This window comes from Mya arenaria, chromosome 15, assembly GCF_026914265.1.
Source record: "Mya arenaria isolate MELC-2E11 chromosome 15, ASM2691426v1".
NCBI classification, from domain to species: domain Eukaryota; kingdom Metazoa; phylum Mollusca; class Bivalvia; order Myida; family Myidae; genus Mya; species Mya arenaria.
Genome location: NC_069136.1, coordinates 2,120,947 through 2,148,660, shown reverse-complemented (window position 1 = coordinate 2,148,660; position 27,714 = coordinate 2,120,947). Strand labels below are relative to the sequence as shown.

Here is a 27,714-nt window from a genome sequence, read left to right as displayed (position 1 = left end):
GAAATTGTACAATTTGCATTTCTTTCTTCACGAGATTGTGCAATGAAACATACCAAGCGATTCCACATAACAGTTGAGACACATACAATTCGTTATGATACACATAAGGACAATTGTATAATCAACTCCCGCTTGATACCAGTTATTCACCTTTCTCGACACACAACTTGTTCACAATACACAATTAATTATTATTTATTGATTAACTTATACAGCACCATTTCTATATACACGTTCAAAGGCGCTTTCAACAATATAAACTAATTACAAGCAATATCAATACAAAAGCTATTAAACAATCAATGTACGACATATTAAAAATCAGAAAATCAATAAAAAAAATATAATGTGATATCAATTGAATTACTAGTTTGAAGTTGAAACATTAAATATCAATATCTACGATAACAAAATAACTCCAGCCCATGTAAAGTACACAACTTCTGTGTATCTTTATTACCGTCTGCTGTCTTATCAGATCACACATTTAAGTGTCTTGCTGTGCGGTGTCATCCAATACAGTACAATTTTCATAAACGAAACTGAATGAATAAATCTTGTTATCATACTTCGTTGGTTTTGATTACGTTTAAGTCACCCCAACACCCCTCCACCGACTCCCCTTCCCCTCTCTACAACCAACTATGGCATACAAGCGATGACACTAATAATAAGTAATTACTCCCGGCGTACAAACCACCTCGCACACTCGATGTAAAATGAAAGGGGGTCCCGGGTTTTAGTCACCACGACCCCCATCCCCACCCTCCCTAGGCTTCCCCACCCCTCTCCAACCTCCAACAATTACGGCATACAACATTCGAACACAATAAAGTAGTATATCCGGGCGTATTAAAGAAAACGCTATATACCTCAGAGAATGGAAGGGATTTTCGGTATTTACGGGGACTTTCGGGTTTTCGGTAATTCCACCGACCCATGAATTAGTACTTTTTAATTAACCAAACAGTTTGCTCACACGCATTTTTTAATAAAAAATAACGTGAGCTAAACCAATAAACCGTAACGGGAGAAAACCCTTTAGCTCAGTGATTTTCTTTTTGCATGACTCGGTACAGACGAGTACGGTGTTTTTCTTCAATGTAACGAGAACTACCTTTAATATCCGAAAATTATGTAAGTTTGGTACAGTTCTAGATAAATTACGAGGTTATATAAAGTATGCAGATGACATTGCATAATTCCAGAACATATTGCAGGTACGGATTCAACATTCTAAATTGTGTAATTGTCATTTACTTCACAATTTTTGTATCAGGAGTTTTAACAGGATTTTGCAACGACTTTTCAAACAACCTGCAAGATTTTTCGTCCGAAATTGAGAGTTCGTGTGCTGTCGAAGAAACAAAAAGGTATTTCAACTGTTTATGTTATCAAAATCATTCTTAATAAAATCAAACGCTTTGTGATGCGTCTTCGTTAGAACCAGTGGCAAGGTCATTCTGGCTGTATACAATATATATTCGGTTAAGTTGAACATGAGAAACCTTGCTCTGTGCATGTGCAGGCAAAAATGACCTTGTAATTGGTTCTTGCAAAGACCTAGGCAATTTTACTTTGAATTCCCCCAAGTAAGAGGTTCGAAACCATTTCTCAAAATCGCAAAAGTGGCGACAATTTTTCAAATTTTGCAAATTTATGGCGACAACAATTTAAAAAAAAAAAAAATTTCCTATAATGATGTTAACGGTGCCCATGCGGCCTGTATGATAATCGATTCTGTCACTGTCATAAATCAAGGGCATCTGCTGATGCGACAACAAATCCGATAATTAGGGCAAGCAGTCATGGCCCAGTCAACACCTTGCTAATTATTGCGGAATTTCATTGCTTTCACGGATTAACAATGACATCCTTTAACAGTTTACTTATGTCTGGTATTAGCAAACAATTTTAATATTTAGCACAACATCTTTGTTGTTGCATTATTAAGGTGTTCGTTTTAAAAATGCAAATCATAGAATTTTAGGTTGTTGGAAAGTCATGTGATATGCAAATTTCGTAATGACGTTTACAAATTTTTATTTATATACTTGTCCATATATTTTGTTAATAGAATAACAATTTGCTAATAACTTATGCTTCATGTACAACAAAATATTATTATGCTTTTGCATGACAATGTGCTAATTAGATGCAATTTAAGGCTCTTTAAATGCTTAAACCCCATGAGCTTCAGGGGACTTTGCCCCCTCTGAACCCCCACAAAAGCGCTGCCCTGGACCCGCCCCCCCCCCCCCCCCCCCCCCCAGCGCGAAAAAGTGGCGACAACTTTTTAGAACCCAGAGGGAACCCTGGAACATGTGTAGGTTACTGTAAACTATTTCCAATAAATAAGTCCTTTCAGTGTTGAAAATGATTAGCAATATGAATCATGATGTGTTTGGTACATGTTCATATCTTTCTACTTGCAATTTCAGTGCTGTAATAAAGATGTCCGAGCAAGTACTGAAAGCAAGGGAAGGTGCAGTATGGGGCATGCTGATAGCTGATGCGTTGTCCATGCCTGTTCACTGGTATTACAACCCAGACGATATACGAAGAGGATACGGGGGGTGGCTTACTGGCTACATGGCACCCAATAAGAAACATCCGTCCAGTATTCTCACCCTCTCTGCTGTAGGTATGTTCATCAGGGTCAAAAGTTCAGGATTTATCATGAACTCAGGATTGAGAGCTTTTAAATTCAAAATATTGTTCAGTTGTAAAGATTATTTTTTTTGCTCTCGTGTTTGCATCAGAAACAGTAGGAAGTTCCTTAAGTTGGAAATAAAGGATTTTGAGAACAATTTCAAAAGTTTGGTCAAAGTTTTTGGACAACTTGAGGTTTTAAATCTATTTCTTAAATAGTTGATTTAATAGACTTCATACTTTACACAGCTGTTCACGTCGATGACACATTGGTTGCATAAATCAATGTTTAACTACAAATAAAGTACAAATTTTGGGCCTTGATTGACTTTTTTTGGAAAATTTTATTTCTTTGTTTTTCCTTTTTTAATTGTTCTTTTCAGGCATGTTATATAATATGTGTTAATTTTTAAGACAAAGTGGCGTATAGTGGAGTGCGCTGTCCTTGGAAGACAATTATATTGTTAAACCAGTTGTCTAAAAATTCTTTCTTCATGTGCAATGAATTTCAGCAAAAGACCATTTGGAAAACTGAAGTTCAAGTGACTTTTGAAGTTGAGGATTTAAGATGAATTTATTATAATGTCAAATAGATGCCTTTCCAATCTCACTTAAAATAAGCAGGTATTTCTAACAGGAATTGTTGTTTACAATGAAAGCAAATAATAATTAAGTTCACATACCTACATGTTTTTGAAGTCAAACCATTATTTACATGTTCATGTTAAGTTGTTAACTCAATAAAACGGATATTTAGGATGTTTTTTTAATTTTGTTTTCACTTCTTCAGATGGTTCTGGAAGGACAGGCTGGCACAACAAATCTCAGCCTGTTGTTGGCAGCGTAATTCTACATGACAAGCTCAAGTTCTGGCAATCCGGGGATAGATCTACACACTACCATCAGGGTGAGAGTTGTTTGTCTGTACCTACTTGTATCCAGGTTTGTTTTTTTAGCTATTCTTTGTAGCCAATATTGGGTTACGTTCTCAATGCCAAATGTCAGATAATATTTATTATCAATCAAATAAGTTTTGTTTTAAAAGGTTATATAAAAGTATTTGAGTATATTCAACTTACATAGTTATTTATAAAAAAATCCCAATTTAATGAAAAATATGGCGTTCATTTCAAGGGTATTTGACCAGTAATCAAGAACTGGCAAATGGCAATCTAGAATGCTCCACATATCAGCTTGATCTCAAATATTTAAATTCTTTGTTAAATTTATCCATTTTAGTTTTTTTTGTACACACGTTAATTTCTTGGTACAATCTTATACTGGAAGTCAAAACATTTGTTACTTTCTTATTTCATAAATACTTTTTTGACAGAGTTTAAAATATTTTTCACAAATATTTATTGTCCATATAATTTCGTTGATAAAAAAGTTGTGTCTTTTTTTCTTTTAGGAATGAGGGCAGGAGAAAACACTCTCAACTCTGTAGTGGCCTTACAGATGCTCAAAACTCTGCAAAGGGTCGATCCAAAGGTAGAGAAAGATGCCAGAGATGTGAGAGGGTCTGTTCTAGAAGACTATGTGAAATTTATGACCACCCCTGGCTCCCATAACGATACATATGCAGAATCATTTCATCGCTCATTTTTCAAGGACTGGTCGGAGCAGGATGTTAAATATACCTCAGCGGAAGATTTGCTCAGTTTTACAGACAAAAGGTATGATGTCTGTATTTTTGCTAACAAAATAACAGGTAATTAGGTCATCTATATTTCTAAGACAGGTTAGTTACTCAAATGAAACAATGCTCCTATCTGTAGCAAGGCCAACAACTCTGGCTTGTATTATTGTTGAGTTATGCCCCATATTTGACTCGAAAACAACAGGCAAACATTGGCTTTCAATCCACAGCTCTCTTGTTATCTATTCTCATTCTGTTATACAAAGCCCAAGTCTGCCTTGGCTTTGTTGTAGTGAAAAAAATATATCTTAACCAAACATCTTGAAAGACATTCACATGCGACTAGGTGCACATGTTAACAGCTATGTCACTTTGATTGTGTATCATGCAAAGGGCAAACAATATAGCTTTGGTTTTCATAGTTGCAGCCTTTTATTGACTCGGTAGCATGCAAGAGGTGTAGATTTAACTTAGATAGTTGTGTCTTTGTTGACTGGGTAGTGTTGAAGGGCCATAGCTTTGGCTTGATAATTGTCTCCGTTTAGCTCACCAGAGCACGAAATGCTGAAGGTGAGCTATTGTGATCAGTCTTTGTCCGTCTTCCGTCCGTCAGTCTGTCCGTCCGCCGTCTTTCAACAATTGCTTTAAAAACATCTCCTTTGAAACTACCTGGCCAAATTCAATTCAGGAAGCTTCCTTGAGTGTCCCTCTTAAAAAAATACAACAGGCGGTAACAATTGATCAACAACAACAACAAAACAACAAAATGGCTGACTTCAATTTTTGCTTTTAAAAACCATCTCCTCTGAAACTACCACTCCAAATTCAATGAAACTTGACAGAAAGCTTCCTTGGGTGACCCTCTACAAAAATACAACAAGGGGTTACGATTGATCAACAACAACAACAACAACAAAATGGCCAACTTCCTGTTTTGCTTTAAAAACACGTCGCCTCTAAAACTACCAGTCCAAATTCAATGAAACTTAACAGGAAGCTTCCTTGGGTAACCTTATACTAAAATAAAACAAAGGGTTGCGATTGATCAACAGCAACAACAATCTGGCCAACTTAGTGTTTTGCTTTAAAAAACATCTCCTCTGAAACTACCTGGCCAAATTCAATGAAATTTTACAGGTAGCTTGATTGCATGACCCTTTACAAATATATTACAAATATAAAACAAGGCATCTTCATCAGTAAAGATAGAGAGGATATTTGTTTATTTCAGTGTAAGATCGTATTTTATTTCACGAGTGTCATAGAAAAACATATTTTCACGAGTGGCGAAGCCACGAGTGAAAATGTAGTTTTTTTATGATCACGAGTGAAATTAAATACGATCTTACACTGAAATAAACAAATTTTCTGTTTCTTTTATGCTTATTTTCGGAGTTTTATTTGTTTTTATTTATTTCTGAATTACCCCCTTTTTTGAAAAGGGTGGGCTTTATGCCGCTACCCGTGGGGCGCCCCTCATGCATAATTATAGCTGTCAACTTTTCTACTTTCGGTTTGCTGAGAAATAGTTCTCTGCTATTCATTCTTATAGCTTAATATTCGCTCGTTTTTTATTGCAAAGCTTTATGAACAGTAAAAAATGAAGTATTATTAGTGCACAAATGTTCCAAAAAATAATGAAAACACTTTATTTTAACCAAATTACTACGCCGCTATTTATAGAATGAAAATTTGGAAGGTCAAATGTGTTAGCAAAACAAATGTGGATATTCATTGGATTTTAACCATTATTCTTAGTTTAAGACTGCATATACGCGTGTTTTTATAGTAAGTTAATATTCAGTCATCTTACTGTCAGAGACCAGTCTGTTTCGCTTTAAAATGTTTGTTTTCCAGAAGAGTAAATGCCACGCTAGTTTGTTGACACATTTTGAGATGTGGGTGGGGTAAAAAATATCGGATCTATCTGTAAATTGTTGTGTGAATTCTCCAGGAAGCTCATTTTACGTACTACAACGGTTAACAGTTCAAAATACATTTGAACGATGCTATAAAATTTTATTTATGTTCGAACAGTTGTTTTTGTCTGTAATTTGTTTGGTATGAAAGCAAATGTTCGAACATTCAGCTTCAAAGATCAGTAAAATGTTTGATAAACGGGATAACCGGTAATAAACGGTAAGTTGTTAATTTCCAATTATATATTTATTTGTTTAAATTTATAAAACATTTTTTTTATATTTTTTTAAACATTTTTTGACATAATTTATTGAGGTCCAGTGTTCTGTTTTGATCAAGGCAAGTACATGTAACAACAAAGGAATTTAAAGTAGTTCTGAAAGTTGATATTTTCACTCCTTATTTTGCAGTGAAAATATCAAATTGATATTTTCACTGTTGTTATTTCACTGGTAAAACCCCATATTTCATCGAAAAGCATGAAAGACTGGGTAGTGTGTAAGGGAAGAAGCTTTTGGCCTGTATAGTTGTGCCACTTTAAAGACTGGGTAGTGTGTAAGGGAAGAAGCTTTGGCCTATATAGTTGTGCCACTTAAAAGACTGGCTAGTGTGTAAGGGAAGAAGCTTTGGCCTATATAGTTGTTCTCATTTATTGACTGGGTAGTGTGTAAGGGAAGAAGCTTTGGCCTATATAGTTGTTCTCCTTTATTGACTGGGTAGTGTGTAAGGGAAGAAGCTTTGGCCTATATAGTTGTTCTCATTTATTGACTGGGTAGCATGCAATGGGAGAAGCTTTTACTTTGACAAGCACTGTATTCTCTCTTTAATCTTAATATAATATGCTGCATTTCAGATACAAAGAAAAAAACAAAGGCAATCAAGATTCTCAGCTGGTTGTGATTGGAGCCATGTCCCCTGCGTTACCGTGGATACTCCGTAATGCCCGCAAACCTGAAAACCAGGGTGTTAAAGAGACTTTAGAGTTTGTAAAGTGCACACACCCTGTGCCAGCAATTATTCCATTTGTTGACATGTACACAAGGTTGTTACACGCTGTGATGAACGGCAGGGACCTAAAACAAGAGATTATGGGAGTTTTAAGTCACTCTGAGCTCGGCGGGCCGCAGAAACGGGAGATGGTGCTTAGTTTGTTGGACCGAGCTGCCAGGTGGGTAACCCTCTAATTGACCATGTACACATACCATTGAAGTTTGTTAAATATGTGTGCTTAATGTCATACTTTAACAAGTGCTAATTGTGCTTTATTAACACCTTAAGACGTTGCTCATGCACAGTACGGTGTGGTATCTATGAGATGACCAGTTTTGAAACAAGGATTGATAAATAATTGTGAAATAAGGAAATGGACCGTAATTTTGACTGATAAAAATTTTAATAAAATTTTAATTAAACAAAATTTGAAAAAGTAGGGACCTAAATACAAAATACGAAATACCAATTATTTCGGAAAAAAAGGTGTTCTGATAAACCGAGTTTAAATGTAATTTGTATTCTGTAAGTAACAACTTGTTATAACACAATATAATTCAAAAGCATTGCTCATAGAAACTAACTAAGTGGCTTATTATGTATAGATATATAATGATCATGTTAATAAGTAACCTTTTATAAAAGAAATGGTTTTGCTTAATTTTGCAATGTCATAATGAACATTTCTATATCCTTCCTTCTACACACCCTTTGATATTTTCAGTCATGCCAAGGGTTCAGAGGGGCGTCTGAAGGCGGACCAGCAGGCGACCCAGACACTGGGCTCAGCATGTTACATTGAAGGGGCAATGAGTTCAATGCTTTACCTCGCCTACCAGTATGCAGATGACTTTCAGGCTGGAGTTCTGGCTAATGCAAATTGTGGAGGTATTGAATTGTAGAAATGAGGTATTCTCTTCGGTAACTGTGTCCCACTGTGAGCAGTTGAGCATCCTTATATAAATTTTGTTTGCAAAGGCAAATGCACCAAATATTTGTTTTACCCATAATGAGTAGTCAAAATTATAGGTAAAATAAACGTTTTGCCATTAACATCATTTATTTCAACATTATTGACATGCTAAAACTCTAACACTGGCGAGAACTCAACAAACAATATTTACACCTCAACTTCCATTCCCTAAATGAACTTCCTTTCAGCAATTGCGTTTATCAATCAATGAATGCAACATCTTCAGATATGTTCAGATTGCAATTCATTGCATAACAATATACATTAAAAATATTGGTCTTGTTATTGTTTGGATTGTGTCAGCAGGTCCCGTAAAATATAAATCAGCATTTTAGAAAGTATTATTTTGTTTAAATTTTAAATGAATTGTTGCCATAAGCGTTTGAATTTTACGTTTAAAAGTGATTTCAAGTGGCTGATCTTTTCCCGTGTTATTGTGACGTCATTTGAAAAAATGCTTCCGGTTACAGTCGGGTCGTTCTATTTACAGAATGGGTAGGAAAGAGTTACTGAAAGTTTTTTTTAAATGAAATGAAGTAATTTTTTTTACCAATTATTGAATGAAATAATGATCTATTGGTGTAAATATAAGTAATGAATTGCGGGGTTGATGTCATTATCGGGGATATGAATGCAATTTGGCTGGTCAAAGTATGCGTGGAATCCTTCGGACTCCACACACTTTGACCAGCCCAATTGCGTTCATACCCCTATAATGACATCAACCCGCAATTCATTCCTTAATTACAGATATTAAAATGAAACTCGGTGCACATGTTTCCATAGATCATTTGCACAGAGCAATAACTCTGGCCTTAAATAATTTTAAGTAAGGCCCCCTTTTGACTGAAAATACAACAACTGTTTACATTAACTCTGAGGTGCTCTTGTTTTACATTGGCTCTAAGTATTTTGTATTGGCTTTTTTCTAATTCCTTTCTTAACATGCACTATTTAACCAACAAAAAACATTATTTAACCAACAAAAACTGTCTAATAAAGATGTCGTTGAGGTTTATGGGCTGGTGGACAAACATGAGTATCCTCCCAATAGCTTATGTTAGCATTGATAGTAGATACGGTAGATAGGAATGAAACTTGGTGTGTAGGTAAGATATGTGAAGAGCTTGTTTGGAATTGCCTTTAAAAAGGGTTGGGTCAAGGCTACTGTTACTTATAATAGAAAAATAGTTTCCGCCCAACTTGTTTAAACATTTGTTTTTGACAATAACTAAAGGTAGGATGGATGGAAAGTGATGAAACTTGGTGTCTAGGTAGTTTATTTGAAAAACTAGCTTGGGATTGCTTTTGAGGGGGGTGGGGTCATGGCCAAGGTTACTTAAAGTAAATGGAAAGTGATGAAACTTGGTGTCTAGGTACCATAGTTTAAATGAAGAGCTAGCTTAGGATTGCTTTTGAGAGGGGTGGGTCAAGGTTAAGGTAATTAAAAATAGAAAAGTTGTTTCCAATCAATAACTTTATTAAGGTTTGATTGATAGTGAATAAATATGGTGTGTTGTATTGTAATCTTATACGAACAGTAAGCATGGGATTGCATTTGCAGGGGGGGGGGGGGGTGAAGAGCTAAACTGGAACTAGTGTGCCTTCAAGGTCAATGTCACTATTAAAATAGAAATAGTTTCCACGAAATAACTTAAGTTAGGAAAGGTTTACCAATGAAACTAGTTGTGTATGTAGAGGAATGATGCCCAACAAACAGTGAATTTGCATTTAAATTTGAACATTTCAATGGTGAGTCTCAAACTCTGTCTGAACACCTTCATGAATATGGACCCTGATATCTGCTGTTAATGTGCATAACTGTAGCAATGAATGCATTATATAAAAGTGTTTATTATCAGATTAAATGTTCGGCTTCATGAAGACAACTGTTTTATTAGGTATTCAGTGCTGTGAGCTTGAACCATTGTTATATCATTCATATGCAGCAATAGTTATTAGATATTCACCTGACACTCAGTATGAATGTTGCAGAGAAACTAACACATCAGATAATTTACATGAGTAATTTTCAGTTATGTCTCTCGTACATAAAATTAAAGAAAAAAGCCGCTGTGAGAAGTTAATTGGCCATTACTACTAATTGCCTGCATAAAAAACCTGGTTTTGTCGCATTGCAGCACTTCTAGTTGATATTTCCTACTGGGTAAAAACCACAAAAGCAATTAGAATTTTGTTTGAAGATAAATACTCCCTGTCCCTAATGATCCGATATATGAAAGCAGTTGGAGAAAATATATTTTATTTTTACTTCTTGAACTTTGATTCAGGCTTTTTCTTTGCTTAGACATTCAAGACCTGCAATGGTGAAATATGACAGTGTGTACTTTGAAATTTCTTGGCCTTATATAGTTAATACATAATGTATAATTCCAGGTGAGAACTGCCACAGAGGAGCAGCGCTCGGGGCCTTGCTAGGGGCCAACGCTGTCAATAAGGGCCAGGAGATACCTGCCAAGTTGAGAGAGGGCCTGGTCGTAAAACAAGCGGTGCGTGTAATGGGAATTATGTTTTTTAATTAAGCGATGCTTAATTACAATGACTTAGTGATATATGGCCTCAATTATACGAAATAACTGTGATATATGGCCTCAATTATACGAAATAACTGTGATATATGGCCTCAATTATACGAAATAACTGTGATATATGGCCTCAATTATACGAAATAACTGTGATATATGGCCTCAATAATACGAAATAACTGGGATATATGGCCTCAATAATACGAAATAACTGGGATATATGGCCTCAATTATACGAAATAACTGTGATATATGGCCTCAATTATACGAAATAACTGTGATATATGGCCTCAATTATACGAAATAACTGTGATATATGGCCTCAATTATACGAAATAACTGTGATATATGGCCTCAATTATACGAAATAACTGCTAAACTTAAATAAATTGTAAACTATGTGGTACTTCAATAATTTAGTTTCAATGCATTGAACACATCGATGCCAAGTTATGTCATTTTTTGACAATTTTATTTTTTTTCGCTATTTTTTCATCTGTGAGACAGTCTCTTTAAAAGATTTTACAAGAAATCTTTATGATAATCATGATAAACAAGCTTTTATCTGTAAAATCAAGATTAAGTATGAAAATTAGCTTCATGAAATGGGCATCTAAAGCTTAAAATCTTTCGAAAATACTGGGGCATAATAATTATTTTGTGAAACCAATTTAGTGATTTTTTGGGGGGTGCAATTTACTGCCTTCTAAAGGCTGTTTCCCCTTGCGAAAAACTGTCCATTTTCCCCAATTTTTTTTCATTTTTTTCCCAATTTGATAAATGTCCATTATGTTAAAAAAGAAATGAATTTCTTCAAATATAAACAAAATCTTGACAATACTTACTCTTTTACAGCATAATGTATGCATAAATAAGTTAAAATATGTAAATTTGCCATTATATTAGCTATTTTGGCCTAATTTTGTATTTTTCCCAAAGGCAGCATTTTTTTCCCAATTTGCAAGGCACAGGCAGTAAAAATAATTCCAAAAAAAATCACTGCAATTTAGCAATTGTTAAATATGTAGGTATGTCACAGATTGCATTAAGTTGCTATATTGCATATCCTTAACATTGTGTGGAACTTCAGAAGTGCATAACTTAGTTTCATTTACCTAAATATTTAGCTATTGTAATAATGAAAATATAACACTAAATTAATTTCAACTTGTAACTAAGATCTTTATAAAATAAACCTGAAAAAGGCATGTTTAGTTATTCTGTCCTGTTTCAGGTGGAGTCACTTCTTCAAGACCTGCGCCAGCCCGTAGATAGCTGACTACCTCAATCAGGGGCTGAAAATAATAGTGCTTGTGTCCCAAAGTTATGAAGACTGGCCTAGAAGATCAAATGAGTTATTTGGTTGTGATATTATACATGGACTTGTTTGTTGAGTGATGGCTAAATTATGCATTTTAAATTAACAATATCATATTGGGAAGACAATTTCAGGAAACAGTCATTGTGATGAACATGGCCAGTATGGAAAACAGAGCCAATTTAGAAAACCTGAACCAATATGTAAAATTGAGCCAGTATGGAAAACTTTGACAATAAGGAAAACTAAGCCTTTATGGAAAACTGAGATATACAGGAAACTGAGATATATATACAAAGCTTAGCCAATACAGAAAACTGAGCCTATAAGGAAAACTTGAGATAATAATTTATATTGGCAAAAGACCGATTGTGAAACAAGTTATTACAACATAATATTAATCATTCTCCTTGTTACGATTTTAGGTGAATGTGTTGTCTTGTGTCTTAGGGGAAACAGGAGTACCTTGAGGAATCACCTTGTTCGGCTTGGTGCCACGAAACAAACATGCGCAAAGGCCAGGAATCGAACCGAGGACTCCTAGGTGTGAAGCTAGTGGACCTTTCACTGCGCTAACCGGACAACCGGATTTATATTTAAATATATGTTTAAAATAATAAATCTTTTGATTGGTCTAATTTTAAGATAATTTATTACAATTATTTATATATTTTGAACTCATTTTGTTAAAAAAATATGTAAAATGTTATCATCATAAAACGTGATGAAATTAATATTAAAGGAATGATATTTTGGGGGCTTTGTTTCATTACCGTATGTTTATCGGCATTATCAGACATGTTGACCACCTGTCATAACATTATATTGTATAATTGTGTCTTAAGGATTGTTTAAAATTCAACTAATAATTACAAGGTTGTCTTAAATTATGAGGTGATGCCGTATATGAATACAGCTGTTTTGTGATCCACTGGTGGTTTAGTAACCTTTGGCTAATAACTTAATCCATAACTTAATCCCAGATTATACACTAAGTAAGGCACAGTGGGTTAGTGTACCAGTGCATGAAATATTAGTCCATGCAAGTTGGACAAACATGAGTCACATATCTCAACAGCTGGTCAGTTAAATATGTTCGGCAATGTAAGCAGAAACTGGCCTATGAGCATAGAAAATGCCCACATGTATCTATGTTTGAGGTACTAAACTACATGTATTCATTGTTCAAATTTGCCAATCATATGATTATACTTCATATAATAAGTTTGAGTTCAGGACCACAATTTGTACCGGCCATGTTTTATACAGTGTCAAAGACATTTCAATACATATAGTAAAGACAGCATATGTTAACTGTTCTAAACCAGAATAACATGAGAATATTAGTATGAGACTTTACTGTTCAGGTACCTTGTAAAATGCAATAATTTAGTGCATATGTGTAGGGTATATGTCATCTTATAATAGCCAGTAGAAGCATCATGCTTTGTACATTTATGTAATAGGCATGTTTGAAAGTTAAGTTTAAATAGTTTGAAAGCATGAATACCCCCAATTAAAAACAATTACAATACAGGACAGCAGAGAGGTATCCGTTGGCATGGATCATGCTGGTATAACATAAGGTCGCATTATACTCCCATTACCATGTAAAGGTTGGAAACACTCTTGGACATTGATTAATTGAAAAGAATGTCCAAAATTGGGAATTTTTGAGAATGAACACAAAATATGGTTCATTGCTTAGCATATTTTGATAGAGGTCGCAGTCTGTATTATTTGATTATGCATACTTTGCAAAGTTATTCTCCTTTGTTTAAATTGTGTTTGCAAATGTTAAAGATAACATTATCTGAACAAAATGTACTTTTTGATGAATTACTAAATGTACCAGTTGTGATAACACAGTTTCCCATTATCCTTTAACCTATTTTGAGGAGTTTACAAGAGGATATTGTTTATAATAGTTGAACAACTTAATACAGGAACATATTTTTTTTAACTTATACTGATCCGAGATCAATTTATAGGTAAAAGTGAACAATACTTTACAACATTACATTTTGTACACATTAAATCAACATTGATTGTTATTGCATATATTCCCTTTGTTGTTGTTATTACATGGTTTTCTATTATCTTTCTTATTTGATAATCTCAAATTAATAAAAGTAGTGACCTGTATGTTGTTGGTCTACATCTTGTTTGCCCATTTGGTCAAGGCCAACATACAGACAAGAAAAAATACTTGAAAGGAGTTGCCAAACGTCCAAAAAGTCCTAGTCAACCAATGTTCACTCTTCATTTACTGACATTTTATAGATACAATGTGGTGTATGTAGGGAAAGCAACAGTTAACTCGGGTACCATTTAATATTAGTACACATTGAAAAAGAACAATTATGTTATTCCAATGTGCAAATCGTCAAATTAAAGATTCATGGCTTGTTTAATAAACACCCAGAAGGCAAGTTACAAGATACAAGAAACATTATTTAAAATCGGGTATTTGATAACAAGAAACATAAGCTCATTGAGCTATTTTCCGACATGAATAACATACATATAAAACATCAAAACATGACACTGAGCTTTTGACCTGGAAATTTTTTCATGTAAATAGACGCGAGTATTGGAACAAGTATTTACAAAAGCCGTTCAAGGCCATAGCCGATTGGGACAAATAAAACTACAATACATGCAGTCTGGTCAAAATGCATGTATAATACAAAACTAAACAATTAACAAAAATCACATTAAGTACCAGAATGTAAACAAAGAATGCTAACATGAAAAAAATATGTTAATGTGTATTCAAACCACAATACACTGGCATGAGAGTTTTGTTGACTTGTATGCACAAGCAGGACGTTGAAGAAAGTAGACCCAGTTGTATATAGACTGGATATTTCTGAACCGACACTTAAGTTGGAGCACTTGTTTTTCACAAATATGGGTTGCCTTTGAAGAATGCACTATATGGTTGATGGATGCGGGACCCATGCCTGACAAGTAGATACTCTAGATTCCCAACAACATAGAACCACACTGAGTGTCTCTCTCATGTAGCATCATGTCAAACATGCGTGGTTTGTACAGTGTCTACAAATGAAATGCCTTAGTTCATGTGAAACCAGAAGGTTTTAAGTGGTTGTTTAAATTGATGAGCAAATATCGTAAAGCGTTTGTCGGTAGTCTTTTTTAATTTTAAATGTCCGCGAACGATTTTACTATGTGCATGCACTGAAATCAAATACATCCACTGTTATGCATGTTCAATAAATATTATGCATGTTTAAACAATACTCGAGGATTTGGGTGATCTATTATGCAAAATGACATTTATAGAACATCTTTATTAGTTTATACTTAATATTTTAGATATATTCTGACGGCAGTTACATGTTAATCTTGTGAAGGAATCAGTACTGTTTCCCGTTTGATGTGCCGAGCATGAGAACGTGCCACGCGATACATACAGTACAGAACTATGACATACCATCACTTTAGTCGTTTTTTAAAACGAGATAAAAACAATAACACGTATGTCACCTCTATGCCACTGTAAGAAACGAAAGTCAGGCCCGCTAATTATTCAAATATTCGATACTCAATGAGATATGTTCAAATATGCGTTGATACCTAATACAGAATGAAATGTACTGGTTTATCTTACGTCAACATACATGTATCTTTATACATGCATTGTCTTTTTATTTATGCTACAGATTAGGGGCGGATCCAGGATTTTGACGTTAGAGGGGCGTAACTTAGGGGCGTAACCTTTTGTCTTGCGCCTCTACTTCAGAGACGAAAATGATTTGGTTGAAAGTGTAGGCGGGGGGGGGGGGGGGGGTACTCCTCCGACAAAAAAAACAACAATTTTTAGTCCGAAAAGGTGCATTTTTGGTGTATGTTTTACTCTCCTTCTCCTATATTGAAATACAAAGTAAACTTTGGACGATTTTAGGGTTTATCGGTTGACGCTTAAACAACTTTATTTTTTATTTTTTTTGACGCTTTATTATGTTTTAGTCATTTGACTTTAATGATAAAAAACAGCATATACACGCAGTTTAAAAATGGCCTTTATAAATGGGATTTTCAATAAACAGCTGTTAATAGTACACACAGCATAAACTGTTTTTTTGCTCGTTAACGTCAAACGTGTTAAAAATAAAATGCATAAAAATGCATCTAGCAAGTGAAACCCTTCAACCAATGGACCTAGTTTCATTACTGAGCGGTATCATTTTTTTTAATTTTCAACAATTAAAATGATGACCGAGTGCATTTTGACCTTTTCTATTGCAAGTTCATTGAACTTGGGAAGTAAGAAAACTGTCTTTAAAGTAGACCTATAACTATTATATAACGCGCTAGCACATTGCTTTTCATTTGGATTAACCATTCGGTCACACAAGTCCGGGAGGTCTTTGAGATATTATATCGCTTTTGTGCGAAATACATATAATTTAATTTCGCACTGAATTGTTAAACGCAGGGAACATGCCGACTCAATAGCCTTTATTCCTCCTTGTTATGATTAAACTGAATTTATTACTTTACACAAGGGCACACTTTTATAATGGGATGAATTATAGATTAATACGTTAACAAAATTGTTTGTTACCACTCACCCGGCCGACCATTATTTTTTCCTCCCGACCCTACACTATTTTCCCGTAGTGTGAATTTATATCGTAATTGCAAATTTAATTTATTCACGATTGAATATGTTAAAATTTGACCATTTTATATTTAGCGTTTTTTTCTGCAATAGCGTTATACCCCTGTCATAGGTCGGTTTGGTACAGACACCCCGGCTCTCAAAGAAAAACGTAGAAAAAAGAGTTATGCCTACCTACCGACCCAATTTATTATTATTTTTTAATGGGGAGGGGGAGAGGGTTATAGAACCGCCAGTGTTCCAAAGCAAAATACCTAGATATATGTCCCAATTCACAACTTAATAAATACTCTTCATGAGACCATTAGTAGATGAAGATTTTTAGCGCTCGATGATGGCATTGTTTCTGATTGAGAAACACTTTCAAGGTTTAAGTAATACTGCATTTGTCAAGGTCGATATTACCAGTAAGAGTCGATATTTTGATACACTGAGTATAGGTTTATAATATTCGCAATTTGATGGACTTTATTGTAATATTTGTATGAAAGTTTATCGTAAATATATATATAGATTATTGAACCCTTATATGAACGAGTGTGTTTTCGATTTCTTTAGTGGAGAAACAGTGCGCTTCTTCCAGATTTTGTTAATATTCAGGAACATCTTGGGAATAGTATCCATAAAACAATTTGGCATTTGGCTAGTTTTTTCCCCTAAGCGATTTGACCTTGCAATGCGTTGACAAGTTTAATTTTATGATTACATGTATTTTACCTTAAATAAAATCATTGTAAATGGCATAAACTTCTTTTAACAAGTCCTTCCAAAACCCGCATTATGTATTATACGTACATATTGACAAAGCTTAAGATTAATACGTTTTAGGATGTGATTGTTATTTTATAATTCGTCTTTATTCTATTGTCCCCGACCTCATGGCAGCACTTGTTAAAGCCAAAATAAAACTATTTTGTTTTCCGTGACATCGACCCCGCGGTGCCTTCTGAATCACAGGAGAATTAAGAGTGACCGTACGTTATTAGTCACTGTTTTTAGTTCATGGCCATTGTAAACATGTGTCCACAAAATAAATCATCAGGATTCATGTGCGTATTTTGTCCAGTGTAGCGACCAAATCTATAGTAACAACCCAAAATTGCTTGTTTATAAACTTGATCATTGAATATCGGCCATTCAATACGTTTAGGTTTTTGTTTATTGGAAATTAGATATTCTAGCCTAGCGCGTAGCTAGGCGAACGTTGTATTTTCACAGAGACCTCCAAATAAATGACTAAATATATAAAAGTTAAAATCATTTTCGTTTACTGACCAGGCACGCCCCTTTTTCAAAGAAACATGATTTCGCCCACAATTATGAAATATGAAACTGGAGCAACGTGAATACGCGTAGGTAATTGTTGTCGTCTCAACCGCTGGTCTAAATTTTTACATTTTGTTTTCTCATTGGTTTAAATTTCGGATTTAAGCTACGTACTATGTCTATAAATGATGAGTCATAATTGATTCGTATTAAGCAGTAGGTTTTCAGTATTATTGTTTGTATTTAAATTGATAAGCACTCGTATTAATGCGTTTGAATATTTCGTTGGTATGTTTAAAATGTCGGCAAATGATTTTTTAACATGAACGTACTCTGATACAAAAACATTCGGTATGCATGTTTATCAACGGTGCATGTTTAACGAATACTCGAAGACTTCAGCGATCAATCTTGTTAACGAGGTTTTTACAACTTCCTTATTAGTTTATACTCAATTATCTTAGATATATTTTGACGGCAACCACATGTATAAAATTGAGTAGAAACCAGAATCGATGTCTTTTTGAGGACGTGACGTGCGATTCAAGCAGTTTCGAAATATAAATGTTCCTTTCTATTCTTTTTAATTAACATACGAACACGCCTTATTTACTTAGTTCTGTCATTTGTTTTGAATTCCTCAACAATTGATAATGCAACTGAGGATTATCTTAACCGCACGTAAATACAAGTTGATTCATGATTGGAGTTCAGAAGTAAGAACCTGTCCATAAGTAGGCCCACCATTACAACAACCAGCATAATACATTTTATTAGGGTTAACCATTCGGTGACCAAAGTCCGGGAGATCTTTCTGATATTATATCGCTTTTGTGCGAAGAAGTATATTGAAATATAGGCAACAGTTTATGTCGTCTTTTTATGATGTAGTAGAAATGTTCAATTTCACCCAAGGGCATAATTGTGTTATGATATCAATTTATAGATTGGCCTAGCCAGTGCACCAGATATATTACATGGGCAATAGTAAATGGGTACCCTTCACAGGACCGAAAGAAAGACCAGGGTCACAATATAATGATGTCATTGCTTTTACTTGAGAAATTCTTCCAAATTTCAAGTCTTATTGCATTTATTTAAGAAATTAAAACAGGTCAGATCCTATATTTTGATATGCTAATATAGGTTTTAAATCGTTTATATGAACATGTATATAGTCGATTTCTGGAGCGGAGTTAAGGTGGTACGACTTCCAGATTTTGTTAATCCACCCTAGAGTTCTGACAGCATTTATTGCGAACATAATAAAAGGGCGCGGCACCTTTTGCAGAGACAAATATTCAAACGTATCGGCTATCGGCTATCATCGTTCGTTTGATAGTTTACTGCATATTATGTAGTATGCATGCGCGACAACAAAATATAGTTTGTATTCAAATAAATTGTAATACGTTATATTCAGTGACCCCCGTGTTTTCCATCATTTTACCTTTGATCAGTGTTAACAACCACAGTAACGGGCTCAGAACCATGAGACCAGTGCAACAAAAACCTGTACACATGATAGCGAGTGGAATGTTAACAATCAACATAGAGTAAAGTAGGATATCAAACGTTATTGCTATAATATATATGCATGTTCGAAATTCCTAACAAGTAAAATGATAAAGTCCAAATGTTTTGCATATTTTAAATATCAAGGAAGCGAATCATTCATCCCAAAACAACATTATTCAATACCGCGTAATGAAATGCATGTCCTTTAGGCTCCAATTTTTAACCTGCTAGTTGATAAAACTCAAAACGTGAACTGTGTTTGCATAACCATTATTTAAGAATTTTACCACCATCTTATACTCACACTTGTGCGAGCTGTTCTTTAGGCTAATATGATCATTCAGCTTCACGTTTAAAAACTCTTAAGTGAACGTGCATATACGTCTGAGTTGTACATTTTATGTTTAAGGAAAGGTCTGCTACAGGAGTAATACAGTGTTTCTGTCTTTAAGTTTTCTTAGGTGCATATGTAGTTGGCTTCGGTGAATAATTTTAAAGCAAATGTGTCTACAATATAAAATTCTGCAACACTAAGTGGTTGGTTTATGAGATCGTACTGGAGACGGAAATGATTGATTTTAGCCTTTCGATTGTAAGTGAATGCACAGAGGTGTTGTGGAAAATTAAGAATTAGAGAATGAACTATTTTGACTACTGTTAGAGTGATTTCGATTTATATTTTGTAAAAATGTTTTTATTTTACCTAATTGGCTAAAGGTGTAAAGAAATAATTTAATTTGTCGATTTCGAGGCGTATAAACAAAGGCCCGGAGGTTAAAAACTCCTTTCAATTTTTGAGCATGCGCAAAGAATGGTTGGGTATATAAAGACTGGCCGGACCGGACCAAATCCAACGGAAATCTCCGAACTGTTACGGAAATCGTTCGGAATTTTCCTAATTTTGTGTTTGTATAAAAAGACTGGCCGGACCGGACCAAATTGAAATACGCATTGCTATGTTTTATAGGTATTGAATCTATTATAAAATATATTCTAATATGTCTGTCTGTGCGTCTGTTTGCGCGTCTGTCTGTATGCATATATGTATGTGCATCTGTACGTGCATCTGAACGTGCGGCTGTCTGTGCGCCTGTAAGGATGCCTGTCTGTCTACATGTACGTCTGCCTATATGTATGTATGTCTGTCTTGATTAAAATGTCCATGTGTCAGTACTGAAACTGCCCATTTCGCCCGCTCACAAAACACTTTCTCTACATTGCTATGTATCGATTCAGAGCGAGCCTTTTTGCTGTCTCCTACAGCAATTTTGTACTTGTTCCCTTCAGAGTCTGTCGTATGTGTATATACAGTCCCGGGGATCTCCCTTCAAAGGCAATAAATAAAGTCCGGACAGCTATGTTCACCGGCGTGACACCCTAATATCTATTGTCAAGAAACCCAACAGGCATGCCGTCGGAATCATGTTACTGTCGTCCCCGGAAGTACCGGTGTTGACTGTACCCATTTAATAAACATTCATTATATGTAATAGCAAGTCTTTATTTTTGGTCTAATAAGTCCCGGCACACTGGCGCCGACTAATTGTAAAAGGGACCAAAAATAAATGCTAACTTCCTTATTGTTCGGCAGGAAATGCGCCGCGTAAGCTTTATATTAGCTAATGCGCATGCGCGAGATTCTAAATTATTCAAATGAAAAAATACAATTAATGACTGTCCGGCGATACATATTGACGGAGGCATGGACCGAAACACTAAACTCACATCACTATTTATGTCGCGTTGGCCCGACCTCGTAGGTGGTTCGCGCTTAACAATTATTTGACAATATCAACAATAGCATATCCAAGTTTTTGGCACTTAAGTGTTATAGAAAATAAGCCGTAAAGTATTGAAAACACAACGGGACTTTATTGTTGTGATTTGAAAGAAATTCTTACATGTCGTAACCCACCTGAAGGTATAAAAGATATAATCACAATTTGACCTTGCCCATGTCGATCCACAGATGATCATCAAGTCCAAAACTAACAGTCAGCAAAAATTGTTTTAACCTCTAGATCGAATAGTTATGTGGCAACTGTTCGTTGGTTGTTTTCTGTTGCCAATCCAGCGCGCTGTTCATGTCCAAACAAAAGAAAATAAAACAACAACAACAACAACAACACATTTGGAAACCATAGCGGTAATGTTGGGAAGTAGTTGGTAGTAGGGGATTCAAATATCCAGTTTACCTTCTAGTTGGTAGTTGGTTACTCCAATAGTCACATACCTGTTAGTTGCCAGCCGGGAATCGAATAATCAACTGCATGGTAGGTGTCGATGTTGATATTAAGCTACCGACTATTTCCAGTTGTTAATTTTCGGGAATATCTTACTACAGACCAATTGGAGGTTCGGGATCCAGATTTTTCTTGTGTTATGGCTAAAGGTATATATGTGAAGGAATCACCGCTTTATGTATTTTATGTATGTACACATATGTGTCTTCATGACGAATACTGGTTTAATTCACTATTGTTCGATCGTGCATTCGCTACTAGGTAATTCGAACATTTCCATTTGGTTATTCTCTAATATCCAACTCATTCATTAAATAATATTAAAGGATCTACTTCATGCGGACGTAAACGTACCGCTTTCGGAGTATGTAAACCGTTCAAATACATCCGAGGTTGTTTTCGATAAAAAAATGTCCGAGGAGCTCCGAATGTATCAAACTACCTACCAGTTGGTAGTTGGGAATTCTGTTTTAAACATATTCTCTATTTAAGAGGTGAAAATGCTATTAAATAATACGTCTTTTTACCCATTTCCTTTGACTGTACCGGGTTGGTCTCGCACCCCACTAAAACCAGATTTTTTTATACCGTGAGTGCATTATAAGTGCATTTTCTTTGTACAATTTTGGTATCAAAGCGTAAAATAGTTTTGAAATAAGAGTTTTTCTTATGCATTACCGGGAAAAATGGTCCTAAACATGAACGAGTCCCTTTAAAACGTCATTCATTATTAACTGATTTAAGTGTAAAGCATTGTTTTCATATTCCGGATTCCGTAACTCCTATGTTTGTGTTTTGTGTAAACTGAAAAGATGAAGCCTTAGTTCACGGATTTCTCCTGTTCAATGACACAGACGTCAATTATAACGTCATCTTAACAAACTCGTTTATCATTTTCTTTACTATTTTGTAACGTGTTTAAGAGTCAACCACATTCGCTACCATATCAGAACGGCAAAGCATAGAATGATCGTGACCGTTCAATAACTTCCGTACGGTTAAATTTCAACGTTATTTACTTATACCGCACACTACTTATTGAACATGTGTTATTGAATTTAGAACAATAATCATAATCGGTCTGGTTATGGGTGCTGTATATATTTCTTATCCAAGATTCATATCATAATACTTGGCTCCATGAATTCATCCTCGGCAACCACGATACTTTCTTCCGTTACACTTCATACATACGAAGCATAGCGTGTATCGGAGGTATCTGACGTTGCATTATATTTTGGGTGAAAGGATTGTGAGCTGTGTGGTACGCGCAAATGTTTCAGACGGAAGACAGCAGAACGAACAACGAAGTACAATTTTGATTTTCATTCACAGAGAAATAAATGTCTGCCGACATTGCATAATCATATCTCCACCGCAAACGAAACAGTTTTACCCGATTTATAAATTCTAAACTAATATAAATGCACGTTGTAGACACAGACCTTGCACAAAAAAGACATTAACATTTACCTAAGGGTTTAATAGACACGTGTCATACACACACTTTAGGTCGTCTGTTCTCGAAGAAACAACGTGGAAATATTACCATAGTAATTGAGTTGTCGTCGTGCAAATTGTTTTACCTTTGTCGTTACTGGAACACCTTTTAAGATATTCGATTGAAACATATTACATGTGTTGCTAACGACAATATTTGCTTTACAATTATTTTGTAATGTTAGACATCAGCGGTTGCTCCGCTGCGCTCTTGCTTCGTAAAAGTGCATGATCATAATTATGTGAGCTACTAACACCAGTTTTAGTTATTATGTATCCGTTCTATTCAAATGTAGGTTAGGCCAGGGTAAAGACCTTAAATTTAACCCGTTGATACATCATATTGTACTAAATCTTGCTTGTTTGATCCGTAAAAGAGGATTAACTAAGATTACCCATCAGGACATGTAGAAGTAGATTCTTATTTAAGTTGTGGCTATTTTAGTTTCATCTTTAATCAACAAAAATGCCACTATTTTAAGCAAATTTCACACTTAGTACAGCCATTGGCGAAGAAAGATGCAATACTTATCACTAACACATAGCGACCGTCTTTGACGCATATATTGGCTTATAGATTGAATATGTAATTTTAGAGTAAATATTAATTTGATCTGTTTTAAGTAAAAAAATTACTCTGATACTTTAAAGATGTGATATATTTTCGAAATCGCTATGATAGATGCTTTCAATCTATCAACTAGAATTCTTATATAAGAAAAACAAAACATGCCTTGTAAATTTTACACCGTTTATTTTGGCGACCATCTTTTACACGATATTTCACTTGGTATGGTCCAATAGGCTTCTTATTACATTAAATTAACGGGTAAGTATACTTCTCCATCGTTAACAAAAACACTACGATGGGTCGTATCAAATATCAAACCAATGAACAACCTTTTTAGAAATTCACCGTTTTGATAAATTTTGGAGGCCATCTTGGAAGCACTTTTGGTGTTGATTTTATTCAAAATTCTCTTTGAATGCTAAAAAAGTATTCAAGGCAGTTCCATTTAGATAATTTTTGCAAAGCATAGTTAGAAGTTCATACGAAATTCAATATTTTCGTACATTTGGCATTCATCTCGGAAGTGATTTTGAAAATTACTCATTTGTAATATTTGTTTATAGACTCTAACACATATGTACAATGTATCCTTTTAAAACTAAATAGTTTTGGCTCTCGACTCATTCGCAAGGTCCATGCACTTGTACGAATTGTGTACCTTTGGACCGGTGGCGGCCATCTTTGACGCCATCTTAAATAAAAAAAAGATCACCTAACTTTGTGCAAGTTCATCAATCAGATTATTGTATAAGTAGGTCTAGGCTACACAGATAATCACAAATATTTTAAATACACCGTCATGAAGGGTTCTCGACTTCAACTCCCGGACTATATGCAATGTTCGTTCATTTGCAAGCGAAAGGAAATAAGTCAATCGAGCGGTTAATTATCGGTTTAAAAATAAACTAAAGCAAACAACTTTATACAAATAGGCTCATGTAATATCCACTTCCGTCCAAGATCTTGAACAGGCAAACCCGCCGTTATGTAATGTACAGCGATCAATCACGCAGACACTGGCTCTTCGTCGTCTCGTTCACGATTCACGTCCGCATCATTAATGTTCACTTGTATTTTGTTTTATCCTTACATAACCTGATGTTTGGTTAATAACCGGCTAATTGATAAAAGGCTTGGTATCTCAATGAACAAAAGCAACTGACGACTCCAGATATTTCCAGACCACCCGGTATGTAATAATGGTGATACAAGGTGCCATCAGGATTGAAAGTCGACCACCCGGTATGTAATAATGGTGATACAAGGTGCCATCAGGATTGAAAGTCGACCACCCGGTATGTAATAATGGTGATACAAGGTGCCATCAGGATTGAAAGTAGACCACCCGGTATGTTATAATGGTGATACAAGGTACCATCAGGATTGAAAGTAGACCACCCGGTATGTAATAATGGTGATACAAGGTACCATCAGGATTGAAAGTCGACCACCCGGTATGTAATAATGGTGATACAAGGTACCATCAGGATTGAAAGTCGACCACCCGGTATGTAATAATGGTGATACAAGGTGTCATCAGGATTGAAAGTAGACCACCCGGTATGTAATAATGGTGATACAAGGTACCATCAGGATTGAAAGTCGACCACCCGGTATGTAATAATGGTGATACAAGGTGTCATCAGGATTGAAAGTCGACCACCCGGTATGTAATAATGGTGATACAATGTGCCATCGTGATTGAAAGTAGACCACCCGGTATGTAATAATGGTGATACAAGGTGTCATCAGGATTGAAAGTAGACCACCCGGTATGTAATAATGGTGATACAAGGTGTCATCAGGATTGAAAGTAGACCACCCGGTATGTAATAATGGTGATACAAGGTGCCATCAGGATTGAAAGTAGATCACCCGGTATGTAATAATTGTGATACAAGGTGTCATCAAGATTGAAAGTAGACCACCCGGTATGTAATAATGGTGATACAAGGTGCCATCAGGATTGAAAGTAGACCACCCGGTATGTAATAATGGTGATACAATGTGCCATCAGGATTGAAAGTCGACCACCCGGTATGTAATAATGGTGATACAATGTGCCATCAGGATTGAAAGTAGACCACCCGGTATGTAATAATGGTGATACAATGTGCCATCAGGATTGAAAGTAGACCACCCGGTATGTAATAATGGTGATACAAGGTGTCATCAGGATTGAAAGAAGACCATCCGGTATGTAATAATGGTGATACAATGTGCCATCAGGATTGAAAGTAGACCACCCGGTATGTAATAATGGTGATACAATGTGCCATCAGGATTGAAAGTAGACCACCCGGTATGTAATAATGGTGATACAATGTGCCATCAGGATTGAAAGTAGACCACCCGGTATGTAATAATGGTGATATAAGGTGCCATCAGGATTGAAAGTAGACCACCCGGTATGTAATAATGGTGATACAAGGTGTCATCAGGATTGAAAGTAGACCACCCGGTATGTAATAATGGTGATACAATGTGCCATCAGGATTGAAAGTAGACCACCCGGTATGTAATAATGGTGATACAATGTGCCATCAGGATTGAAAGTAGACCACCCGGTATGTAATAATGGTGATACAATGTGCCATCAGGATTGAAAGTAGACCACCCGGTATGTAATAATGGTGATACAATGTGCCATCAGGATTGAAAGTCGACCACCCGGTATGTAATAATTGTGATACAATGTGCCATCAGGATTGAAAGTCGACCACCCGGTATGTAATAATGGTGATACAAGGTGCCATCAGGATTGAAAGTCGACCACCCGGTATGTAATAATGGTGATACAATGTGCCATCAGGATTGAAAGTCGACCACCCGGTATGTAATAATGGTGATACAAGGTACCATCCGGATTGAAAGTAGACCACCCGGTATGTAATAATGGTGATACAAGGTGCCATCCGGATTGAAAGTAGACCACCCGGTATGTAATAATGGTGATACAAGGTGTCATCAGGATTGAAAGTAGACCACCCGGTATGTAATAATGGTGATACAATGTGCCATCAGGATTGAAAGTAGACCACCCGGTAGCTAATAATGGTGATACAATGTGGCACGAGGCTACAAAGTGCCATCAGGATTGAAAGTAGACCACCTGGTATGTAATAATGGTGATACAAGGTACCATCAGGATTGAAAGTCGACCACCTGGTATGTAATAATGGTGATACAAGGTACCATCAGGATTGAAAGTCGACCACCCGGTATGTAATAATGGTGATACAATGTGCCATCAGGATTGAAAGTAGACCATCCGGTATGTAATAATGGTGATACAATGTGCCATCAGGATTGAAAGACGACCATCCGGTAGTTATTAAAGATGTAGCAAGGTGCCATCAGGATTGAAAGTCGACCATCCGGTAGTTATTAAAGATGAAAAGAGGTGCCATCAGGATTCATAAGGTTTAAGTTGTCTACCGGATTTGTGATAATGATGACACAATGTGCCATCAGGATAAAATGTGCCTTCAGGATTGAAAGATCAACAGGTATGTAATGATGATGATGATACATTTATTCCGTTATTTGAGATTTTGTAAACAGGTTTTGTTTAGCGAAGTTGACGGTATTGCATAGTTAATAGGTAAAAAACAAACAGAATATTGCTTCATTTCCGAACAAATACGGAAATTGCCGAGGAGGTACGATTGTCATTTAGCCAGAAAGCGAGAGAAAATTAAGCATTTTCTAAACTTTAATTGGCTCCAGTGGAATCGATAACTTGACTTCAATTACGTGCACTAAAATACTACGTTATAAGCAGACATAATTCACCAGTTCATGAAGTAAATAAGTTCCTGGCGACACATCAATTAAGTTGATGGGGAAAGCGTGATATTTATCACGCTTAATCCTTCTTATTTCGTTATGAGATGTGCCCTGAGCAGATCGATCTGAGACTTGAAA

The 27,714-nt window shown here is 35.5% G+C and overlaps 1 protein-coding gene across 3 annotated transcripts; it reads left to right on the top strand.

Annotated features, from left to right (window-relative positions):
• The first annotated feature begins 1,064 nt into the window (after window positions 1–1,064).
• LOC128220326 (uncharacterized) lies at window positions 1,065–14,183 on the top strand. Of its 3 annotated transcripts, XM_052928689.1 has the most exons (9): window positions 1,099–1,137; window positions 1,280–1,373; window positions 2,442–2,644; window positions 3,443–3,559; window positions 4,064–4,328; window positions 7,065–7,379; window positions 7,926–8,089; window positions 10,572–10,684; window positions 11,955–14,183. In XM_052928689.1, exons 3-9 carry the CDS (start codon window positions 2,455–2,457, stop codon window positions 11,997–11,999), a joined length of 1,209 nt encoding a protein of 402 aa, XP_052784649.1. In that variant the 5' UTR covers window positions 1,099–1,137; window positions 1,280–1,373; window positions 2,442–2,454; the 3' UTR covers window positions 12,000–14,183. The 3 variants fall into 3 exon arrangements, with proteins under 3 accessions (XP_052784648.1, XP_052784647.1, XP_052784649.1); XM_052928688.1 differs by lacking the exon at window positions 1,280–1,373 and having other exon boundaries at window positions 1,065–1,220; XM_052928687.1 differs by having other exon boundaries at window positions 1,072–1,373.
• The last annotated feature ends 13,531 nt before the right edge of the window (window positions 14,184–27,714 follow it).